The sequence below is a fragment of the Equus quagga genome, chromosome 8 (genome assembly GCF_021613505.1).
Source record: "Equus quagga isolate Etosha38 chromosome 8, UCLA_HA_Equagga_1.0, whole genome shotgun sequence".
Classification (NCBI taxonomy): Eukaryota; Metazoa; Chordata; class Mammalia; order Perissodactyla; family Equidae; genus Equus; species Equus quagga.
The window spans coordinates 59,551,985-59,575,980 of NC_060274.1; the positions used below are offsets into that span (position 1 = coordinate 59,551,985).

The following is a 23,996-nucleotide window of genomic DNA, read 5'->3' on the forward strand; positions in this document are numbered from 1 at the left end:
CATTCAGGTTGTTGAAGTTAAAGTATTGCAAAAAGAATAATCACAATCCAGGGTATGCAAAATATTGGAGCAGATTAAATGCACAATCACTAAGATGAATTCTTAAGAAAGGATTGGTCTGAGTGGGTGGGATTTAATCAACAGGGGCTTCTGAGCAAAAGTAATCTGAGACAAGTCTTGAACAACATGGTGGGTCCATGCTTAGTGTGGGAGGAAGTCCATGGCTTGGTTGTCCTCTGCTGAGACACTAACAATGTATGTGTAAAGGGCAATGAAAGCTGATCGTGTATAGAATGTCCAAGGGTCTTCTGTGCCTGGAACATCCACAACTAGTGGCCTTTGTACTTGGCGAAGTGCCCACGTCCTTAAAAATATATATGGCTAATAAATGTAATTTTGAAAACCATTTGTTTCAATCTATTTAAACATTACTGACTTCATTAAATTCCCTTAACTTCAAATACTAATTTCGTGTGACATTATTTTAACATATTTCAGATACCTTAAACAAAGAAAACATGCACAAATATGATTATTGCAGATTATATTACTACGCACACTCATCCTATACACCAACACTGTGGATTTAATTAATTTCATTACTGTTTCTGTCTTTTTTTTTTTTTTTTGAGGAAGATTAGCCCTGAGCTAACTGCTACCAATCCTCCTCTTTTTGCTGAGGGAGACTGGCCCTGAGCTGATATCCAGGCCCATCTTCCTCTACTTTATATGTGGGACGCCTACCACAGCATGGCTTGCCAAGCGGTGCCATGTCCACACCTGGGATCTGAACAGGTAAACCCTGGGCCGCCAAAGGGGAACGTGCGAACTTAACCTCTGCACCACCGGGCTGGCCCCATCTTTATGTCTTTTTATACCTTCCTAGGGTTATAGATCTACTTTTTTGGATCCATTCCAGGGGTTTCAGTAGTAATATTTTTTGAATCTTCTTGGGGTCGTGTAGTCTTTACAAGTCCACAAGTAGAACAGTGCCTTCTCAGAATAGCTGGGGTTGCAGAATCTGAGTTGTCGATTGTTGGGGTCTTGGTTGTTTCTTCCTAAGTGATTCAGATCTGAGTCACTTAGCACATTAGCAGTCAAGTTGAATTTTATTTTTAAGGGTTAAATTTTGGTTAGTTATTAAAATTTAACCGATTTCCAAAAAATGCCTTCCACATTGGTTTCACATAAGTTTTCAGTCTGGCGTCTCTCCACCAGATACATTCTTTGGAAACTGTTGCTTAGGCAACACCATGTCCTCTTTAGTCTATTATTATGTTATATTGACCTGTTCTGTCATTGGAGCATCCTGTGTTGCTGCTGTTTCTACACTTGTGCTGCTTAGCCCCTCTCTCCACAGGCCCTGCTCAGTTATTCCTGTTCTTGGTACAGTTCCTACTTTTTCTAGCACTGCTTGACTTACTCACAGTTCCGTGTGTTGAAACCAACCAGATCCCGTTATAATCATCCTTCTTTTATGTTATAACTGCGATTTGCCCTTCATATTAACTTTTTTCTCTTGAAATTATAATGAACTCATGGTCTTTCAATAACTCAACTTGTTCCATTTAACCATAATTTGATTTTCCTTTTGATGCTCAACTACATGATCACAGTCTGGCCAGTAGGAACCCCTACAGGCAGATTCCTTTTTCCTTCTAGCATCGTCCTTGACAGTTTTGAAATGATCCTAGTTTTCCCGTAACAGCTGGGTATTTCACAGCTGTTTTGTGTTCCTGCCCTGTGAACTGGAATCAGGTTACTTTCTAAGGATTTCTCTTTTTTCAAAGTGGAAAATTGGAACATAGACCAGAATCTGGGCACTAGGGGTGCACATGAAAGTTAGAGTGGATCAAAGGGCTACTGTTTGCTGGTTGGAAACATCTGCTTTTGGGGTTATGGGTTCACATTGATTTTTTTTTTTCCAATTTGACATATCATATTTCTGTCCCCTAGTTTTGTTATAATCTGAGGTTAAATCTGTCATCAAGACTGTAAGCATTTTGTCGTGAGAAGAAAGACAGATTCTGTTTGGGGAGGGGAAATGTTTATTTAGATTACTGACAGGTAGATAGAAGGGTTCAAATGAACACAGGCATTAGGGAGTAGCGCCAGTGTATAATTTGGCTTCTAGAACCTTCTTTTATTGCAAGAAGAGCTCAAGTCTACTCACTCTTCTCTTCGCCTACCCTGGATACTTCAATAATTGTACTCTGAGAGCTGCCAGAAATTGCAGCTTCCAGGGGGGTGGGCACGATTCTTACTGCATCTTGCCCACAGCCTTCTCCAGGAAAGCCTCCCCTGTCTTCTTTTTGGGGTTTGTGGGGCGAATTGCCTGACAAGTTCGTGAAGTCAGCAAGGCTGGTTCCCGCTATCTTTGTGGCCTGGACTCTGCTTTCTTTTGTGCTCGTGGTTAACAGAGATGGCCAGATCACGTTTAAGTTGTTTGTCCCAAATATTGGAAACTTACAACTTTTCCAGAACAGTCACTTTGCCGTGTGCGGAAAACTCAAGGATAGATTACTTTCCTGGATGAAGATGCATGCACAAAGCAGGTGCTGATACTGGTATTATTCACACAAACCCCCGGCCAAATGGAGACCAACATCAATTGTGTATAAAGTTTATTATGTGGAGAGCTTGTTTGGGCTTTATAATGTTGATGGAGTTACATCATGTAGAAAACTCTCAGTATATGGTCATTTATTGACAATAGTCATAACATCGTGACTTATTTTCTCCTCGATCTGATACAGTGTATCAAATTCGGAAGGTGGTATCTGCAACATGTTCCTAAGAACATTCCGCTCAAATATCAAAGTGCTTCAAGCAATTTCAGTAAAGCAGGTATATTAGTTTTCTGGTCCTGTGTAACACATTACCACAAACTTACTACCTTATTATCTTGCAGTTTCTGTAGGTTAGAAGTCCAGGCATGGCATAACTGGCTTCTCTGCCCTAAGTCCAGCTGGGTTGAAATCAAGGTGTTGGCCACAATTGTGATTCTCTCCTGGGGCTCAGGATCCTCTTACAAGCTCATTAATTGTTTGAAGAACTCATTTTCTTGTGGTTGTAGGACAGTGGTCCACATTTTCCTTATAGTTGTTAGTCAGTGACCACTCTCAGCTCTTCAGGCCTACCCTGCAGTTCTGTGCCATGTGGCCCCCATCGGCAGTTCACAGCATGATGTGTTTGCTTTCTTCCAGGCTAGCCAGATCACATCTCTCTGAATTCCTCTTCTGCAACTAGCTGGAGAAAACTCTTTGCTTTTGAGAGGCTCACCTGATTAGGTCAGGCCCACCCAAAGTGATCTCCCATTTGCCATATCACATAATATAATCATGGGAGGGATGGCTCATCATACTCATTGGGTGTCATTTTAGAATTCTGCCTATCACAATGAGCTTGTAGTTAATGAAAATTTTACTTTTGTTGATAGCATTTTGTGTGTGTGTGTATGTATGTTTATTTCTGTGTCAAGACTGCTGTTTTTTTGACAGTAGCTTTTAGATAATAAATGTTCCAGAGCCTCAGCCTTTTCAGCAAGAGAGCACGAAAACTACTTATTTGAATGAACCTTCTTAAATCTGATTTATTAATTCAGCAGAACCTTATTTAGTTTTACTATGGACCAGACCCTGAGTGAGGCACTGTGGGAAAAGGCTGCAATAATGTTGACGACATCGTTGCCTGCGTGTAGCTGCGTAAGAAGATACTGAGTCTCAAATGCCTTCCGCTGATGGGGAGCCTGGAAAACACGGCACTCTGCAAGCCGCTGTGGGATATTGACATGTTTTCACACCATCGTGTGGACCAGGAGCTAACGAAGTGTGTTTGTGAATGTAGTAAATAAAACCCTAACCATAGGCAAGTTTTCATACAAGTATACTGTTTCCAAGAAACTTTATGTTTTGGAATGCACGTGACAAAGTTTTAATATTCATAATATTCAAAGGGCACTCAGGAAACAATTAAAAAACAGGACATTCCAATAGAAAAATTGGATAACAGCAATGACAAAAAAGGCAATTCACAAAGGACAGAACACAACTGATCAGAAAGCACATGAACCTCCTGCCAACTGTAAACCCTGTGAAACGTGCTACCTATTTAAAGTTATTGATTGGGACTTTTTAAGCTCATTTTAAAATTAACTCATTTAATCTTCAAAACAAACCTATGGTTTCCTATTATTATTTATTATATTTATGATTATTTGTTTGAATTGTTATTTTTTTCCCATTTTATAGACAAGGAAGTTGAGGCACAGAGAGGTTGACTAAGTTGCCAGAGGTCACACAGGTAGTGAGTGATGGAGCAGGAGTCTGAACGTAGGTAGTCTGGTTCCAGAGTTCATCTCTCAGTATCAGTTTATATTTCAGTACAAATCACCAAGCAGCATTTGATAATACTGCCTACTTCTCCATGTTCAGGTCACTACGCTATCCCCCAGGAGAAACTTGTTTTTTGTTAATGATTGTTTTCTACTTGAATTTTGTCTTTTGCCACTAGATGACAAAAGTGATAAACTTGAAATGTTTAAGAATGTTTGTGGGAAATATTTGAAGTTTAGAAATTTTGTTGAAATACTTTTCCCTCTTAAAAATTAGGAAAAGGCTGCCGCTCCTCTGTCTTAATGGTAGAGTACTTTAGAGAAGCTGGTTTCCACAGGTGCACAGTTTGGACTGATGTTTGCAATTATCAAGTGTGTCACAGTCAGACCCATTAAATGACAGGCTACCTGACTGGAAACATCTTAATGAATGTAGGACCATCAATATAAGGTGTGAAGAAGGAGATAAGGCTTTACTTGTGGTAGATTCTGTAACAGTTTTTCTGCCTTAAATTATATAGATTTGGAGAGTTTTGAAAATTTCCAATTGGAGTCCCTTTGTCTCCTAAAGTTAAGAGAGAATCCTGTGAGTCTTAGTTTTGCCGGAATTGACAGCATGAAGGGCAGCAAATGAAAGGTTTGTATGAGTTTATATGATTTCATGAACTAGTTAAGAACTAAGTTCATTCTCGTAACTTTGATGCTATCCTTACAGCTCTTCTTTCCTCTGCTGATGTGTTGAAATGACATGTGTCATTTACCCCTTGCTGATTTTTTTGGCTGTGCCTGTGTTAGTGTACATGTGCTACAAAGTTGTACTTCATCGTGAATTTTTCCCCATATATTTAGAAAAAATTTTGCCCATGTATTTCACCATAAATGGAGTTTTCCATCTGAGAAAGTCTAGTTTACTAAGATAGTTCAAAGACCTTGAGTAAAAAATAGAATGTAGGGTTAAATAGAATGTAGGATTAGCTCCATATTCTCCTGGGCAAAACTAAGAGATAGTTCCATGGAGTTTATGCTTCAAGGAGAGGGTTAGACTCCAAACATGGTCACCATTTTCCCATCATCTCTGTGTCAATCCAATCCCCATTTACACTTTTCAGATTATCATTTTATATACATTCGTTACCTCACTTCATTTATATGTATATGTGCAGATCTTCTTTTAAGTTAAGAAAGAAATTATTAAGGTTTTATGGCCAAAACATAGACATTAGTTTCTTCCTGAGAGTGTCACAGTAAATTGAAAGGCTCAGGAATTGGTCCCTCTGTTTCGGTTTTCCCTTTTAGTTTTGCTCCTGTCAGCCATATTTTGTAGTTTCTGTGTACAGATCTTGCACGTATTTTGTCAGATTTATCACTAAATATTTTATATTATTTGAAGCTGTTTACGTGTTTTAAATTTAAATTTCTAGTATTGTTTGTGGCTACTATCCAGAAATACGAATGATTTTTGTATATTGATCATTTATCTTGTAGTCTTGAAAACTTATTAATTCTAATGATTCTGTGTAGGTTTCATTGGGTTTTCTACATAGACAATAATGTTTTCTGTGAATAAAGTCGGTTTTATTTCTTACTTTACAATATGGATGCTTTTTATTTCTTTTTTCTTGCTTGTGGCAATGTCTAGAACTTGTAATACAATGTTGAATCAGTGATGAGAGTGGACATTCCTGATTTGTTCCTGTTCTTAGGAGAAAGGCATTCAGTTTCTCACTATTAACTTTTATGTTAGCTGTAGTTTTTTTGTAGATGCCCTGTATCATGTCAAGCAAGTTTTCCTCTATTTTTAGTTTGTTGAGTTTTAATCATGAATGGGTATTGGATTTTGTCAAATGCTCTTTCTGAGTCTATTGAGATACTCTTATGATTTAAAAAAGTCTGTGTGTTAGTTATCTATTGCTACATAACAAATTACTCCAAAACTTAGCATCTTAAGATGACAAACATATTTTTCGTCTCACAGTTTCTGTTGGTCTAGAATGCAGGTGCTCCTTAGCTGCTGCCTCTGGCTCAGGGTGTCTTCTGAAGTTCTAGGCAAGCAGTAGGCCAGGGCTGTGGCTGCGCTTGAAGGTGCAACTCGCCTGATTGTTTGCAGTCCTCAGTCCAGTTGCACTTGTGCCCCTCCACAGGGCTGCCTCGTCACATGGCAGCTGGCTTTGCCCAGGGCTAGTGATCTAAGAAAGAAGGAACGAGAGGGAGGCAGTACCAATGCAGAAGCCATGATCTTTTTATAATCTTTTCTCAGAAGTGATATCCCGTGATTTTTGCCGTATTCTGTTTACTGAATACAAGTCAACGAATGCAGCCTACTACACTCAAGATCTGAGGACTAAAGAAGAGTGTGATACCTGGAAGTGGCCATCACTGGAGGTCATTTTAGGGACTTCTTACCATGGTATATTAAAATGATGAAACTTAAGCCAACTTTGCCTCCCTTGGATTAATGCTGCTTTTTCATGATTTATTATCCTTTTTATATATTATTGGATTGAATTTGTTAAAAATGTGTTGATAATTTTTATATCTATATTCATGAGAGAAATTTATCTGTAGTTTTCTTGTAATATTTTTGTCTGCTTTTGGTGGTGGAATGATGCTAACTTCATAAATGAGTTGGGAAGTATTCTCTCCTCTTCGGTTTCTTGGAAGAGTTTCTGTAGAATTGTAATTGCTTTTTCCTTAAATGTTTGGTTTACTTCACCAGTGGTGCTCTCTGGCCCTGGAATTTTCTTTGTGATAAAGTTTTTGGCTACAAATTTAATTTCTTTAATAGACGTTGGCCTAGTCAGGTCATACATTTCCTTTTGAGTGCACTTTGGTAGTTTTTGTCTTTCAAGGAATTTGTTTCATCTCAGTTGCTGAATTTATTTGTGTAAAGTTGTTCATAGCATTTGTAGCATCTGTTTTTTTTCTTTTTTCTTTTGTGAGGAAGATTGGCCCCGAGCTAACATCTGTTGCCAATCTTCCTTTTTTTGCTTGAGGTAGACCGTCGCTGAGCTAACATCTCTGCCAGCCTTCCTCTATTTTTGACGTGGGATGCTGCTGCAGTGTGGCTTGACAGGTGGTGCTAGGTCTGTGCCTGGGATCCAAACCTGTGAACGCCAGGCAACTGAAGCAGAGCATACAAACTTAACAACCAGGCCACTGGGCCGGCCCCAAGTAGAATCTGTTTTTCTTGTTCTGTCCTGATCAGTCTGGCTAGATGTTTATCACTTTTTTTGATCTTCTCTGAAAATCAGCTTTTGGTTTCATTGATTTTCTTTGTTGTTTTCATTTTCTATTTCATCTATTTCCACTCTGATATTTATACATCATTTTTATTCTTCTACTTATTTTGGGTTTCAATTGTTCTTCTTTTTCTAGTATTTTAAAGTGTAATCTTATTGCTTTGAGACCTTTCTTTTTTTCTCCTACGTGCATTTAGTACTATAAATTCTTATAGAGCTAAAGTACTACTTTAGCTGCATCCTGCCATTTTGCTATTTTGTCTTGTTATTTTCATTTGGTTCAAGATACTTTCTAATTCCTCTTTCGCATTATCTAGTTTCCAAATATTTGCTGTCATACTTTATCTTTTAAAGTACTTATTTTTTTCTCTGGCTCCTTTTTAAGATAATCTCTTTATCATTGGTTTTAAGCAATTTATTTTCAATATGCCTTCATGTCATTTTCTTTGTATTTCTTGTGCTTGGGGCTCATTGACTTTTCAGGCCTGTGTGTTTATGTATTATCTTTATAATTCAGTTGCTTCAGTGATGGGGGTGGTTTCACATCCACATCACATCTATTGCCTGTTGCATTTACATCCTTAAGCAGAACACGTAAGTCTTTAAAAACATTGAGTGCACCTAATCTAGTTGTGATAAATTGTTAGTTTTTGCTCATGAGTAGAGAACTTTTCCTTGAGTCTTTTAAAGACATTTTCAGCAATTTTGTGGCAATAAAAGCATGATGATATCCTTCTTATTTGACTTGATTATAAGTCAACCTGTGCTTAGTAGTTGCGACACACTCTTAGGACAGAGTTGATGCTTAATATTTAAGTAAATTTTCTTTGTTTCAAAAACTTGAGAGTGTTTCATTTAATTATATGTACCTTCTTACTCTAGTGGTTTTTTAAAATTACATTGTCAGACATTTATTATACAATTCAAACAATACAGGTATATAAAAAATTAGTAATCTTTCCTTTTCCATGTTCAATTCCACATGTCTGGAGGTATCTTATGTTAACAGTTTAATGTATTTCCATCTATACCTTTCACTGTGCTCATACGTATACATACAAATATCTATATCTATGTCTGTATCTGTCTGTCTGTATCTATATCTGTCCATACACATAGATACATTTATTCCCCATATGGAGTCATCCTGTACATATTAGACATTTTATATTTTTACTTTAACAGTATGAGATTTTCTTAAATATCTTCTCTTTCCTTGCTTTTTAAAATAGAGATGGGGAAACTTTTTACAACAAGAAAAAAAAACCCTTAAAAGCAATTTCACAGTTATCTTTTCTTTAGAGAGAATAATAAAGTTACCTAGCTTTACAGACAAGCTAGAGGCTGTACAGTTATTTAATAAGAACAACAAAGTCTCCAGAGTACAGGGAGAATGAAAGGGCTAGAACATAAAATGGAAAACAAGGAGCAAAAGTCAGAGAGACTGACATGCAATGAGAGAGTGCTGTGCACGGAGAAGGAGCGGAGAGGTTGAAGGAATGAGGGGTCTAGTGGAATGATGGAAACAAAATTTGGAATTGAGTAGTAATCACCATTTTTCTTTTACAGTATTATTCCTTTTCATCCATTAGTTTCGGTATTAGGAAAACACAGTGTTTTCAGTTTTTCCACATCTTTAACCATTAGCTTTTTTATATGTTTCATTCCAGTTTGCAGATGAAATCAAGATGGGGACAGATTTTAAACATACATATTCAAGCATAAAATTTTTGAAGAACGTAATGATCTTTCTCTCTAGCCATGTTAACTGCTCACGTGATGCCCATCAGTTAAAATGGCCATCTGATGTAGCTCAACTGATTTTTTATTAAAGGCAAGTTTTCCAACTTTTTAAATGATTCAGGAAGAATCCCACTTGCAGTCAGTTGGTAAAACATGTGGTGGAGTTCAAGAACTACCTTAGGGCAATCGCAGTCCAGGCCTAGAGTGTCCCTTTTTAGTGTCAGCCCTAAGTGAGTATAAGCAGAATGATTATAAGGAATTTTACATATTGTGGTTTAAGCTGGTAGGGCTTTTAGAACGTGGCCTTTTTGGGTATTTCCTGAAATTTAAATTGGCATGTGTTCTAGAATATCAAATCAGCATGTTTAGTGATATGAAAGTTTCAATGGAGAGTTCTGAGTTTAATTTCTTTTTTTTTCCAGATATGTGTCACAAAGATGTCTACACGGAACTGCCAGGGAATGGACTCAGTGATCAAACCCCTGGACACAATTCCTGAGGATAAAAAAGTCAGGGTTCAGAGGACACAGAGCACTTTTGACCCATTTGAGAAACCAGCTAATCAAGTGAAGAGGGTGCATTCTGAGAACAATGCTTGCATTAACTTTAAGACCTCCTCCACCGGCAAAGAGTCACCAAAAGTCAGGCGGCACTCTAGCCCCAGCTCGGTGAGTGCAGTCTTCTCCCTTCTCACTGGGTAAACCTGGAGGATCCCTCTCATAATGGCAGCACGCTGTGCTGGAAGACGGCAGGTGGCTTTATCAGTGCATTATTATGCATTCTCTCCCAGGGTGGTTTGATGTTTTGGAAGAGAGAGAGAGCACAAACTATACGCGGACTCTTTATTCGTTAAGCACCCAGCAAGCAAATGAGACATGATTCAACTTATTTTTGGAAAAATCATTTTTTTCTAGTTGTTTCCAGTTAGAAGAATTTATGTGTAAAAATCCTTTAGTATGTCAAAATCTTAGAGAGGATATTGAACTTTACTGTGTTTGCGGGCAGTAAGGATAGTTTTTGAATTTGGCAAATTCACAAAGAATTTCATTTCAGAATGCATGTTAAAAGTTGTTCACTTGTCTTATTCCAGTTTGTTTTCAGTGTAAATATTTTAAAATTTATGAACTAGGCATTGAAGTTGTTCTTTTTAAAGAGAAATGCTATTCATCACAGTGAAATTTTCTAAACTCAAATTATATCAAGGCAAGTCTTGCCTTTTGACCTAAGGAGGTACAATGTTCTGAGGTGATTGCTACTTTTTGACTGTAAAATTTTTACTGAAACTCATTTTTCCAAGACTGGCCTTCATTTAGCAATGTTAAAAAACCCCTTATAATTATGTTTTGAAATTAAGTAATTTTCAGATTTAACCTACACCTAAGAACTTTTTGACATAGATGCTCTAAGAGTTTAAAAGGTAAAAGGAGAATGCTATAAGAGAATTTTGATTCTGTCATCTTGCTAAGAAATACATTCCATTTCACAAATTTTAAATATTAAATTCCATGAGGGCAAAACAGGGCAAGAAATAACTGCTAGAGGAATATTGACACTTCAATTTTATTAAAGTATATGGCAGTGCACAAATCCTGTGCACTCATTTTGTATTAATGAAGCAGAAATAAATATTGTTAATGCAACATTTGTGAAGAGAATCGATTATCTGGTTTTCCCCAACCTGGCCTCCATAATCTTGTCTTTGATTGTAAGATTGCGTCCATCTAGGTCACAGATACATCAATAACTCCTGGGAGAACTTTTAGATTTAGTATCATTTAGGTGAAATGAAAGGAATTGTTGAGAATGATTAAACCTATTGTTATAGACAAAGAATTATATATCTATATCTATCTATATATATATATATATATATATTTTGAGGAAGATTAGCCCTGAGCTAACTGCTGCCAATCCTCCTCTTTTTGCTGAGGAACACTGGCCCTGAGCTAACATCCGTGCCCATCTTCCTCTACTTTATATGTGGGACGCCTACCACAGCATGGCTTGCCAAGCGGTGCCGTGTCCACACCCAGGGATCAGAACCGGTGAACCCCAGGCCGCCAAAGCGGAACGTGCACACTTAACTGCTGCGCCACCAGGCCGGCCCCTATATTTCTTTTTACTATATAGTTAACTTACTATTAGTATACGTCAACCTATACATGATATATAGAGATCAGCATTTCAGATATTGCAACGAGGCATACTTAGACTAAAAAATTTTTCACTGTTTATCTGATATTCAAATTTAACTTGTCATTCTATATTTTATCTGCATCCTAGTTATTATACACTGGTGCATTATTTCTTTTGTTGCTCAAATTGTTCCTGCTTTGGCTGTTGGGAGCTCTTTTAGGTTGGGTCCTATGTCTTTTTTTTTTTTAACATCTGCTGCCAATCTTTTTTTTTTCCTCTTCTCCCTAAAGCCCCCCAGTACATAGTTGTATACTCTCGTTGTGAATGCCTCTAGCTGTACAAGTGGGACGCTGCCCCAGCTTGGCTTGGGGAGCCGTGCCATGTCTGCACCCAGGATCTGAACCGGCGAAACCCTGGGCCGCCAAAGCGGAGTGCCTGAACTTAATCACTCAGCCACGGGGCTGGCCCCTCCTACGTCCTTTTGAAGTGTCTTCATCCCTTTGGTTTTTGAGCACTTCCTTACTTCGTGGTCCTACAAGATGCTTTTGGTTTTATATTGTATTTTCCCAGTCCCAGACCTAGAATCAGCCATTTCTCCAAAGAGCCCTGGTTCCTTTTATTTAGAAAATGGTACTTAGAAACCAAGATTGGGTGCTGGGTGTGCTTGTTGCTATTGAGGGTCACATAGTTTTAAGAGTCAGTGTGTACACCATAGTATAATGATAACAATGAGATTTTGATATTTTTAATTTTTAATAAGGAATTAATTAAAATGCTTATCAAGGAAGGTTGAGGCTTGTCTATCTGATGCACTCTGATTTCTCTCTCTTTCAAGTTAAGTTTTATTTTTATTAAAGTAATTCTTGGATATAGCTAAAAAAAATAAGAAAGGATTCTGGAAGGATGGTGGTGGCATAGGTTTTGAAATCCCTCATATAATTAGAGCAACTATCGGCAACAATTATAGGTGATAAGGTAGCTCCGTGAAGCTCAAAACAGGAGTGAGAGGAGCAAACCATGAACAGCTTTAGAACTGTGTGATATCAGAAAGCGTGAGGGAGGAAGCTCAGCTAAGGCAAGGGGACTAGTGACTACTCTCAGAGCCAGGAAACCACCAAATTGCCATGAGGTATATGCTGGTGGCTCATCCTGCCATTCTTAGGACAACAGCAATTGGGAGGGGACTTTGATGGTTCCTGTGAGTGGATGTGTGCAAGGAGACCATGAGATGGACTAGTGATATTGGAGTGGTCTGCTGGTCTTTCTCCTGTGACTTCTCTAGAATGTCAAATTGAAGCACCTTTCCCAGACAAAGCCCTGCACTGAAGAGAATGTTCTGGAGTAGACTTCTGTGCAGGATGGGATCAGTAGGAGCAGAGGAAAGAGAAGGTCCAGTAAGAAGTGTTGGAGTGAAACAGATGTGGAAACCTCAATGTGTGCAAGATTGTCATTTTTGTCACTTCATGAAAACAGAGAAAAGAAAAATTCCATAAACCTCTAAAAGCTATCTTGTCCATATCCCCCTCAAAATACTGAAAAACTAATTTTACGTAAAAATAACCAATAGAAAAATTATTAATTGGAATCCCATACAAAGCTATGAAAGATAGAGAGTCAGGAATAGAACAACATTTCTACAGATAAGGAAAGCAAGCTAGAAGGAGGTAAACTTATCTTTATTTTCAGATTTATGATGATATATCTCGAAAATCCTAAAGAATTAATGGAAATACTACAAACAATGAGAGAAGTTAGCCAAATAGCAGGTTATAAAATTAACATGCGAAACCCAATAGAAACTCTTATAAAAACAAAGAATCAGTGTTGAAAACTGATAAAGCAAATGACTAAGCATTTATTTTCTGTGATTCCTATATGAAATTCACCTCATTGTAACCTAGTCATTGATGAGGGGAAAATTCTCTTTTAAAAGTAATCCCACTAATAAATTAAGAAAGAATAATAGATTTAGGAATCACCATTTGACAATGATTATCAGTATCTGCTAGCATCAGCAGAAGAGAGACAGCCAGACATCATGATGTCCTGATGGAAGTATCTGAAAACCACCAACAGAATTAAGCCTGAATCTGAACAAGCCTCTACATATAACTATTGATTTACAGTGTACAAAGGAACACATCAAGAGAGGATTTTCTCTGTTATATTCCTGTCCTCAAATACATGTCTCCTACTTTTTGGCTTTAATTAATATACAGTATTTACAGTCTCATGATAATATAAATACTGTACATGGTGAGGCCACATAGTGTACTATGATTAAATTTCTTTCCTTGCGTAACTTTTTGATTTTCCTAATCATAATTGCCTCTTCTTTTCACTCGTTCATAATTAATATAATTAATCAATAGAATTTTAGTCACAGATTGAGGCCCTGAACTATTTGATAAAACTATAAAACTCCTCTGAAACAAACCAGAATCAGGACTCTAGCAGCCCTTCTTCCCCATGAGACTGTCTTTGTGGCTCTCCATTGTCCCAATCCAATGTGGACTGCTTGATCTCCAAATTATGGTCATTCCTCCAAAGCGAATTTACCCATCTATTTTTCAGGATATGTAAGGCTTGTTGCTATTATTCTGAGATGATTAAGAATGGGCCAGGGCCTCCTAGTTTTCTATTCACACTTTCTGGTGCTTTGTTTTCAATCTGACCCTTCATCCTGATTTCCACTGTTCCTGGTGTCCCAGTTCTAAGCTTCTCTGGGTCAGCCTCGTCAGGGAATAAACATCTGCCAGGATCACGGAGAGGCACGCACCTGACTGGGAGAGTCTAGGGAAAACGACCTGGTCTTTAAACCTACTCCAACTAGTCATTCTGGTTTTAGCCCATCCTTGAAGGTCAGCCTCCAATTCTTGCGTGTTTTTGGTATTCTGAAGCATGAGTTGACATTTCTTATTGGTTCACGCGGTGGTCAATGTCCTAGCCAGTGACCTCCTCATCTCCAAATGTTTGTTTGTATCTTGTCTGCGATCTTCTCCTTATTCATTCTATTTGCTCTTATGAGTTATAACTATTATCATTTTAGTACAGATTAGTGCTATCATTTTAGTACAGATTAGTGCGAGGGAGAGAGAAATACTTTGTTCAAGTCACCATGTTTAACTGGAAATTTCCACTGTTTCTCTCCTATTATATTGTTAACTTCTTTTAGATCCTCTTTCCTGAGTTTCTTATTGGGTTTGCCCTTTCCTTGTCCACCCTGGGGTGTCTTTCTTATATATCAGTGTACTTATATTACTTTGTGTGGAAACTGCTTTGCTTTCTTTTCATTTTTGGAGTTTTTGCTTCCATTCCATATGCCCTGGAAAATGTCTTTGCTCTTTTCTTCTCAAGCTGAAAATGGTTTCTTTTTCTCTTTTAGCATGATGCTACAATATTCTGTTTTATTCTTAGTTGTTTCTGCCTATTGCCTTTTTGTTCTCTCCCGTATTGTGATGGGAAGGGGTATTTTTTTATACTCTTTTTCATGGAAAGACTACTTTCTTTGTGTTCCTCATTGGGCAGAAATGGAAGTGGTAACACTTCTTGTGTAGCACCATTTTATATCCTGTCCAACAGTGTATGGGTTTGATCATTTCATACCCACTGGCATGGGAGTTTTATGAACATAGGTTTTATTATTCTTAAAGATTTTTAAAGGCTGATAAGCATCAAAGGAGTCTGTTTACCTAAGGGCCACCAGGATTAATTTCATATTTTTATTTTATTGTTATTCCTTTGAAAGTATTAGTTATCTTGAATAGGCTCCAAGACTACAGTTGAGAAGGAGGGAGAGTGAATAGAAGTGTGGCATTGAAGCACCTATTTTAGTGAGGAAAAAAGCCATTCTTGTTTCTTGGAAATACTGTGGTAGACACTATTGTACAATATCAAGTCTTCTCAGCTGAGTATGTGTCTCTATGCTGTTCACATACTGGTCATTGTCTGTTAGGAGTCATGACTGAAATTCAGAAACCAAGAGTACCTTGACCTCAGTGACCATCACACTCGTCTATACCTCCTGATTTTGTCCATACAGTGGCACTTTAAAATTCAGGCAAAGTGTAAAGAACGTTATTTTATTTAAATTGGTGTATTTCAAGAGATGTTTGACAGATTCTTTTTTTTTTGTTTCAGACGTTTTTTGAGTGCCTTCTCCTCCTGGGCCTAGTCCCTGGGTAGTGATTAATACTATCACTGACAGGACAAACTTTCACTCCCCTCTTCCTACCACCTACTCCAACCCAGCTGGGCTCTTCAATAGCTAGAACTATAGGAGACTACCTGTCTTACTGGCTCAATTTAGAAGGGATTTCATTGAGCTTTCTATCATAAGCTGAGCTTAAAGAGAACATATTTTCTGAAATTCATATTTAGACTAAATTCCTCTATACATTCCACAAATTCCTCCAAATTTACCTCCTTCCCTCACCAAAAAATCTACATCTGTGACAGGCAGGCCCCATCTGGAGAGAGGGGAGGAAGCTGCAAACTTGAAAATAAGAGTTCCACTTCAGTTCTCAGATGCTCATTCTTGAGGATCTCAACTTGGCATTGCCTCCTTCTTGTGGGGAACAGGAAATTCCCAGGTAGAACCAAGTCCCCTTGTCAGGTTGTTACCACGTGTGGTACCTGGGTCTATTCCTCTATCTGGCATCTAAATCTATTTTGTAACCATGTTACCCATCAACTATGGATTACCTTAGTGTGGCTACATTTAATAGGACTAGAAATGCAGGTGATAGTTCCTGTTCTGGAGATCAAAGGCAGAGGAAAAATTAGCTAAGGCAGGTTTCACTTCAAATCCTTGTTGTTTGATGAGGTCATATAGCTCTGATTGAATCCTTCCCACCTTACCCTCATACCCCTTCTCACAATTTAGTATAATGTAGTAGAGCAGTGATTCTTACTTGTAGTTTTCTTGCAATTCAGAGCTCATCAACATTCTTAAGCAAGGGGTTATGTGTGTATGCTGAAATCAATTTTCAATCAATTCAGTATGAAACCGTGGACTTTCTTATGGCCATATCCTGGAATCATTATAATGAACACTGAGATATACTCATGCAGTTTAGAAAAATGCAGTTCAAAATGCCATCCTTGTTTCTAGAAATGAAATTTCGGTGGATGACAGACTTAAGCATAATTTGATATCTCCTCCATTTGGGTGGGAAAGATCTATGGGAAGATTTTGCCAATGTAGTGGTGGTAAAGAAAGTAGGTTCTTGATTCCAGTCAACTTGTTTTGAATTCTAGCTCTGTCATTAGCTGTAGGATCTTAGATGAGTTACTTTATTTCTCAAGTCTTTAAATTCTTCATGTTCAAATAGGGACACAAATAGAACCAATCTCAGGGTGGTGGTGTAGGGATGAAATTTAGGTAATGTGTTTAAAGTGATAAGCTTAAAGCATGGCACATAGTAAACATTTGATAGTAGCTAGTTGTTTTTGTTGATTGCACAAACAATGAACCAGAGCTAGCAAGGGCCAGGAACATCTCCTTCGTGGCAGGGGGACAAACGCTGTTCAGCTGGAATATTATCTTCACTTTTTCATTATCCATGCCAATGTTCCCCTCCACTGGTCCAGACAGTTGATGATTCTCTGTACTTTTATTCTGTTAAAAAATGCATTAACATCTCGTCAAATTCTACTTCTCTGTGCAGTTAGTGTCTGTTAGTCATTACTGATTAGCTCTCTGTATTTCCACTTCTCCTAAGTGCTATCTCAAGCCTGCACTCGAAGTAGGGAAATGATAAAGCAGAGAATAGTTGCCCCATAAAACTGTTTTCCATCCATCAGGCACGTGACATCAAAGAGCCAAAGGTAATGGTTAGGGTTGACTACATATTGGTCTGATCTAGCATCTTTATTTAAATATGATGATTTAATAAAGTTGCAAGAAAACAAAGGGCAAACCCAACGCCTGACCTTTAATTATCAAACAAAATAGGACCTCTCCTACTGAATTATTCTTAGTTTGCTCATTTGATAGGAAGGATTTTATTATTGGCCTCTTTAAACACTTGGCATGTGGATTCTTTATTTATGTGCATAGTAGTTACAGATTGGAACATTTCTGCTTACTTAAAATAGGAGTCCAACTTCATAAGAATCTAACTCTTAAAGCTCAGACTACCTCATAGACATGGCCGATTCTGTAAGCCCATTCTTTCGTAGACTAGAACAACTTTTAGAGAGGCTTTACATATATGTGATTCTTCCTACAGAGCTAGCATGATTGATCTGTAAATTACAGTGTATTTCCACAATGTATACATATTGGCTTCACAGGGCATAAAACATTGTTTTACCACTAAATGTGGCAAAATATTAATTGTCTGCCATCACAGTGTTAATAGAATAACCATGGCCGTTAATTCATCCAAATCCATTTAATTAGATAAATAAACCTCTGTGTGCTATTAGCATCTTCTTTTACTTGATTTTCTTGTGGACGAATGAGATGTTTTTTTAAAAAAAGAATATTCTCCTTGTTTCTCTAATTTTTTCAATTCAGTTTCTTCAAGTAGTAAGTTTATTATGGTCTGTGTCTTAAAACAATTACATCAACTCTATTATATAAAAGGCAGTTCATGAAGAGTGAAATATATCATTTTTAGAAAATTATTTGTGCCTTTCCAGGAGGAGAAAGTATTAGCTTCCTGTTCTATTACCAATTTTGTATGACTGTGTCTTGTACTTACTCTAAATACCCATTAGCAGTTTATCTCCTAATAGGAGTAAAGAGGTAATTTTCTGCTGCTGTTTTTTTCTTTAACTTAGATTGGATTTATTCTTAAAGGAGCACAAAAGCAAACATAGAGACTTCTCATTCTGATTTTAAATAATTTAGAGTGGAACTGTGAACACAATATTTTCCCCATTGAAGATCATTTTATACTGAAGTTTAATATAGGTTTTAAAATTTCTATTTAAAACTTGGGCTCAGGAGGGTGATGGTAAAGTGCGACATTCACAAGCTGTTTCCCAGTGATGAAAAATGCATGAGAACATAACCCACACAAGACTAGTCAGGCGATTTTGAATGTAATTTTCCATTAAGTTTTACTTGATTCAACTCAACACATCGTTTGTACTTTACAAGTTTCTTGGAGAAAAGAATAAGTGGTCTATTTCCTTTATTAATCTCTTTCTACTGTGTCCTTTGTCTTTCCTTTTCTAGCTGCAATTAAATGTCTAAATCATATTACTTTCAACCTTCTTTTCTTTTCTAATATGTGCATACATATTTAAATTTTCTTTTACGTATTGATTTTGCTGCATCTCATGGGTGATAAATGTCATGTCCTCATTACCATATATTTATTTATGAATTTTCAATTTTGATTTTCTATTTAATCCGTAGGACTAAACTATTTAGTTTTCCTTTTATTCTTAATTTCTAATATATTGCATTGTATTCAGAAAAAGTAATTTGAAATGATCCTGCAGTTTTGAATAATGAGATTTTCTTTGTGGCCTAATCTATGGACATTTTTGTGAATGTTAAATGTGTACTTCAAAAGAATATATATTAATATGTATATTATACTAAAATGTTAATTCTAATAGTCAAGCCCATATATCGTTTACTTCTTAGTCATCTGCTTGCTCTGTTGATGTGAGAGCAATGTATGTTTGTCTCTCATTATCACTGTGGATTTGATAATTTCTCATTTTATTGCTACCAGCAGTTGTTTTATACATTTCAAAGCTATTTGCAAAAAATTTTTTTGGTATATTTTCTCCTTACGCGTTTTGAGATTTACTCTTTTGTTTTAATTGTGTCTCTTCTCAATAGCATATTGCTAGATTTTCTATTTCTTTCCAAACTGAGAATTTACTATTAATAGAGGAAGTTTCTTCATTTATGTTCATTGTAATCGTTGATATGTTTGGACTTAACTTCTTTATTTTATGATTTTTTACTTAGCATGCTTTCTTATTGAGTACCCTTCATCCTCTAACATCCCACTCCTTAACTTCTTTCCTCCTCTTCCTTGCATTTTTTTCTTCCATTCCTTCCCCCCCCCCCCATTCGTTTGGGATTTGTGCATCTTATGTATATTATTCTAGTGATTAATTTTTAAGAGTTAAGAAACATACTAAAACTTATGCATTTGGAGTTAATCAGTATCTGCAGCCTTGTCCTGATCAATCCAGTAAATCTCAACATGCTTTTATTTCTCCTTTCCTACTGTTCCTTGCCTTCTTTCATTTCCCCATCACTTCAACTATGTCTTATATTGAGAAAATATTGAATTTTATATCTAGATTTTTTTCTGTAGGTGGTAAAACTGCAGCTTTTCCATCTCACTTGAGGAACTATCTTGAGTATAGTATTAGTGACTCAAAATCATTTTCCCTTTTCATTCTGAAAATATTGCTTGGTTTTTTTTCCAGCCGTTGTTGTCTATAAAAATATTATGTTTGTTGGATAGTTTTTCTGTTTAGGTGCAACCTCTCCTCAAAGTTTTCTAGGAGAATTCTGTTCAAACATTGAACTTATTACTTTTTCACCTATGTCCTTTCTCTTATTCACTGCCCATTAAATGTTTTATTTCACTGATTAAATATTTAATCTGTAAATCTTTGTTTCTTTTTAAAGGATGTAATATCTTCTCAATTCTCTCTGAAGATACTAGTTATTTTTATTCAAACTTATTCTTACCTTTGCAATGTCAACTCTCTTACCAGGGTTTTAGTTTATCTGCCCATTGAATTTTATGCTTCTCTTTCAAGGTGTTGATTTTCCTGAAATTATTTGTGATTTTTGTCTGTATACTCATGTTTATATTTGAAAATTGCTGTCACCTTATTCTGTTTTCTGTAAATTGTCTCTATGATTGTGTGAGAAAGGCATGGATTACGGCTTGGGGATGGGGGGATGTCATTCTTTTTCTGGATGTTAGCTACTTCCGTCCTTGCTCTGCCCCTCTAGCCCGAATACCCACATTCTCAGCTGTCTCCTCTGTGCAAATGTCCCTACAGTTTGCTTGAGAGGACACCACGTGCTCAGCTGTGTTGATTAGTCTCATGTTTACTTAGAGGCACCCGCTTCTGTTTTCTGTAACAGTCTTCTCCTACATGTTGGGCTTTAGGTTCCCCCAGTCTTTTCTCTGAAGTTTTGACCTTGATTACTTTCTATCTTCAGAATTCCTCAAAGTTTCTGATTTGGTATTGGCACTCTTTTTTGTTTTGCTTTCCTGTTTGTGATTTATTAGTTTTGAAATATATCTTTTCAATCACTACATGGCATTTTGGGTGAGAAGGAGGTGAGAAGCACTTGCTTAACTTGCCACATAGAATCTTATAAACAATGGGAGTCAGATTCATTGCTGGTATGTTGTGTTTTTCATATGTGGTGCAAAAGAATATGCTTAAAATAGTGTTCTATAAACTTTTTGCAAGAAGTCCTTTCCCTAAGTAACGTCTAAAGTTGATTACTTACTAAGTACTGCGTTCATTAGCAACTGTTTTGTTTTGTTTTGTTTTATTGATTTTTATTAATTTTATTATGTATTTATTTTTTAGTTGCAGTAACATTGGATTATAACATCATGTAGCTTTCGGATGTAAATCATAATATATTTCGAATTCTGTTTAGATTACATCATGTTCACCACTGAAAAACTAATTATAGTCCATCCTCTCACATGTGAGCCTAATCACCCCTTTTGCCCTCCCCCCTTCCCCTATGGTAACCACCAATCCAGTCTCCATTGCTATGTGTGTGTTTGTCATTGTTTTTGTCTTCTACTTATGAGTGAGAGCATATGGTATTTGACTTTCTCCCTCTGACTTATTTCACTCAGCATAATACTCTCAAGGTCCATCCTTGTTGTCACAAATGGCTAGATTTCATCATTTCTTATGGCTGAGTAGTATTCCATTGTGTTTATATACCACATCTTCTTTATCCATTTGTCCCTTGATGGGCACCTAGGTTGCTTCCAAATCTTGGCTATTGTGTATAATGCTGCAATGAACAAAGGGGTGCAAGTATCTTTATGCCTTTGTGCTTTTAAGTTCTTTGGATAAATACCCAGCAGTGGGATAGCTGGATCATATGGCAGATCTATGTTTAATTTTCTGAGGATACTCCATACTGCTTTCCATGGTGGCTGCACCAGTTGGCACTCCTACCAGCAGTGTACAAGGGTTCCCTTCTCTCCAACCCTCTCCAACGTTTGTTGTTTCCTGTCTTGTTAATTATAGCCATTCTGACCGGAGTGAGGTGATACCTCATTGTAGTTTTGATTTGCATTTCCCTGATAGCTAATGATGTTGAGCATCTTTTCATATGCCTGTTGGCCATCTATATATCTTCTTCAGAGAAATCCCTGTTCAGATCTTTTGCCCATTTTTTAATTGGATTGTTGGCTTTTTTGTTGTTGAGCTGTGTGTGTTCTTTGTATATTTTGGATATTAACCCCTTATCTGATATATGGTTTGCAAATATCTTCTCCTAATTGTTAGGTTGTCTTTTCGTTTTGTTGATGGTTTCCTTTGCTGTGCAGAAGGTTTTTAGTTTGATGTAGTCCCATTTGTTAATTTTTTTCTTTTGTTTCCCTTGCCTGGTCAGACATGGTACATGAAAATATGCTGCTAAGACCAATGTCAAAGAGCGTACTGCCTATGTTTTCTACTAGAAGTTTCATGGTTTTGGGTCTTACATTCAAGTCTTTAATCCATTTTGAGTTGATTTTTGTTCATGGTGTAAGGGAATGGTCTACTTTCATTCTTTTGCATGTGGCTGTCCAGTTTTCCCAACACCATTTATTCAAGAGAGTCTCCTTTTTCCGTTGTATGTTCTTGGCTCCCTTATTGAATATTAGCTGTCCATAGATGTGCGGATTTATTTCTGCGCTCTCGATTCTGTTCCATTGATCTGTGTGTCTGTTTTTGTGCCAGTACCATGCTGTTTTGGTTACTGTGGCTTTGTAGTATATTTTGAAATCCAGGAGTGTGATACCTCCAGCTTTGTTCTTTTTTCTCGGGATTCCTTTGGCTATTCGGGGTCTTTTGTTGTTCCATATAAATTTTAGGATTCTTTGTTTCATTTCTGTGAAAAACGTTGTTGGAATTTTGATAGGGATTGCGTTGAATCTATAGATTGCTTTAGGAAGTATGGACATTTTAACAATGTTAATTCTTCCAATCCAAGAGCATGGAATATCTTTCCATTTCTTTGTGTCTTCTTCGATTTCTTTCAACAATGTTTTATAGTTTTCAGTGTACAGATCTTTCACCTCTTTAGTTAAGTTTATTCCCAGGTATTTTATTCTTTTTGTTGCAATTGTAAATGTGATTGTATTCTTAATTTCTCTTTCTGCTACTTTATTGTTAGTGTATAGAAACACAACTGATTTTTGTACGTTGATTTTGTATCCTGCGACTGGACTGTATTCCTTTATTGTTTCTAAAAGTTTTTTAGTCGATTCTTTAGGGTTTTCTATATATAAAATCATGTTGTCTGCAAAGAGTAACAGTTTCACTTCTTCTTTTTCAGTTTGGATCCCTTTTATTTCTTTTTCTTGCCTGATTGCTCTGGCTAGGACTTCCAATACTATGTTAAATAAGAGTGGTGACAGTGGGCATCCTTGTCTGGTTCCTGTTCTTAAAGGGATAGCTTGCAGTTTTTCTCCATTGAGCACGATATTTGCTGTGAGTTTCTCATATATGGCTTTATTATTTTGAGGTATTTTCCTACTATACCCATTTTATTTAGAGTTTTTATCGTAAATGGATGCCGTATCTTGTCAAATGTTTTCTCTGCATCTATTGAGATGACCATGCAATTTTTATTCTTCATTTTGTTAATGTGGTGTATCACGTTGATAGATTTGTGGATGTTGAACCATCCTGCGTCCCTGGAATGAAACCCACTTGATCCTGATGTATGATCTTTTTAATGTATTGTTGTATTAGACTTGCTAGTGTTTTGTTGACAATTTTTGCACCGATGTTCCTCAGTGATATTGGCCTGTAATTTTCTCTTTTTGTGTTGTCCTTGTCTGGTTTTGGTGTCAGGATAATGTTTGCTTCATAGAATGAGTTCGGAAGCTTCCCCTCCTCTTCAGTTTTTTGGAAGAGTTTGAGAAGGAGAGATATTAGGTCTTCTTTGAATGTTTGGTAGAATTCACCAGGGAAGCCATCTGGTCCTGGACTTTTATTTTTTGGGAGATTTTTATTGCTGTTTTAATCTCCTTACTGGTGGTTAGTCTATTCAAATTTTCTACTTCTTCTTGGTCCAGTTTTGGAAGGTTGTGTGTTTCTAAGAATTTATCCATTTCTGCTAGATTATCAAATTTGTTGGCATATAGCTTTTCATAGTATTCTCTTATTATCTTTTGTATTTCTGAGGTGTCCATTGTAATCTCTCCTCTTTCATTTCTGATTTTATTTATTTGAGCCTTCTCTCTTTTTTTCTTGGTGAGTCTAGCTAAGGGTTTGTCAATTTTGTTTATCTTTTCGAAGAACCAGCTCTTGGTTTCATTAATTTTTTCTATTGTTTTCTTAGTCTCTATTTCTTTTAT

At 36.8% G+C, this 23,996-nt stretch overlaps 1 protein-coding gene across 1 annotated transcript in view; it reads left to right on the forward strand.

The window, feature by feature from the left end:
* The window catches only part of CDK14 (cyclin dependent kinase 14), a 550,173-nt gene that overhangs the window by 118,050 nt on the left and 408,127 nt on the right, over window positions 1-23,996 (forward strand). Inside the window, exon 3 of the mRNA XM_046669616.1 lies at window positions 9,738-9,983. Coding sequence (XP_046525572.1) covers window positions 9,738-9,983 — 246 coding nt within the window. The remainder of the gene's footprint in view (window positions 1-9,737; window positions 9,984-23,996) is intronic.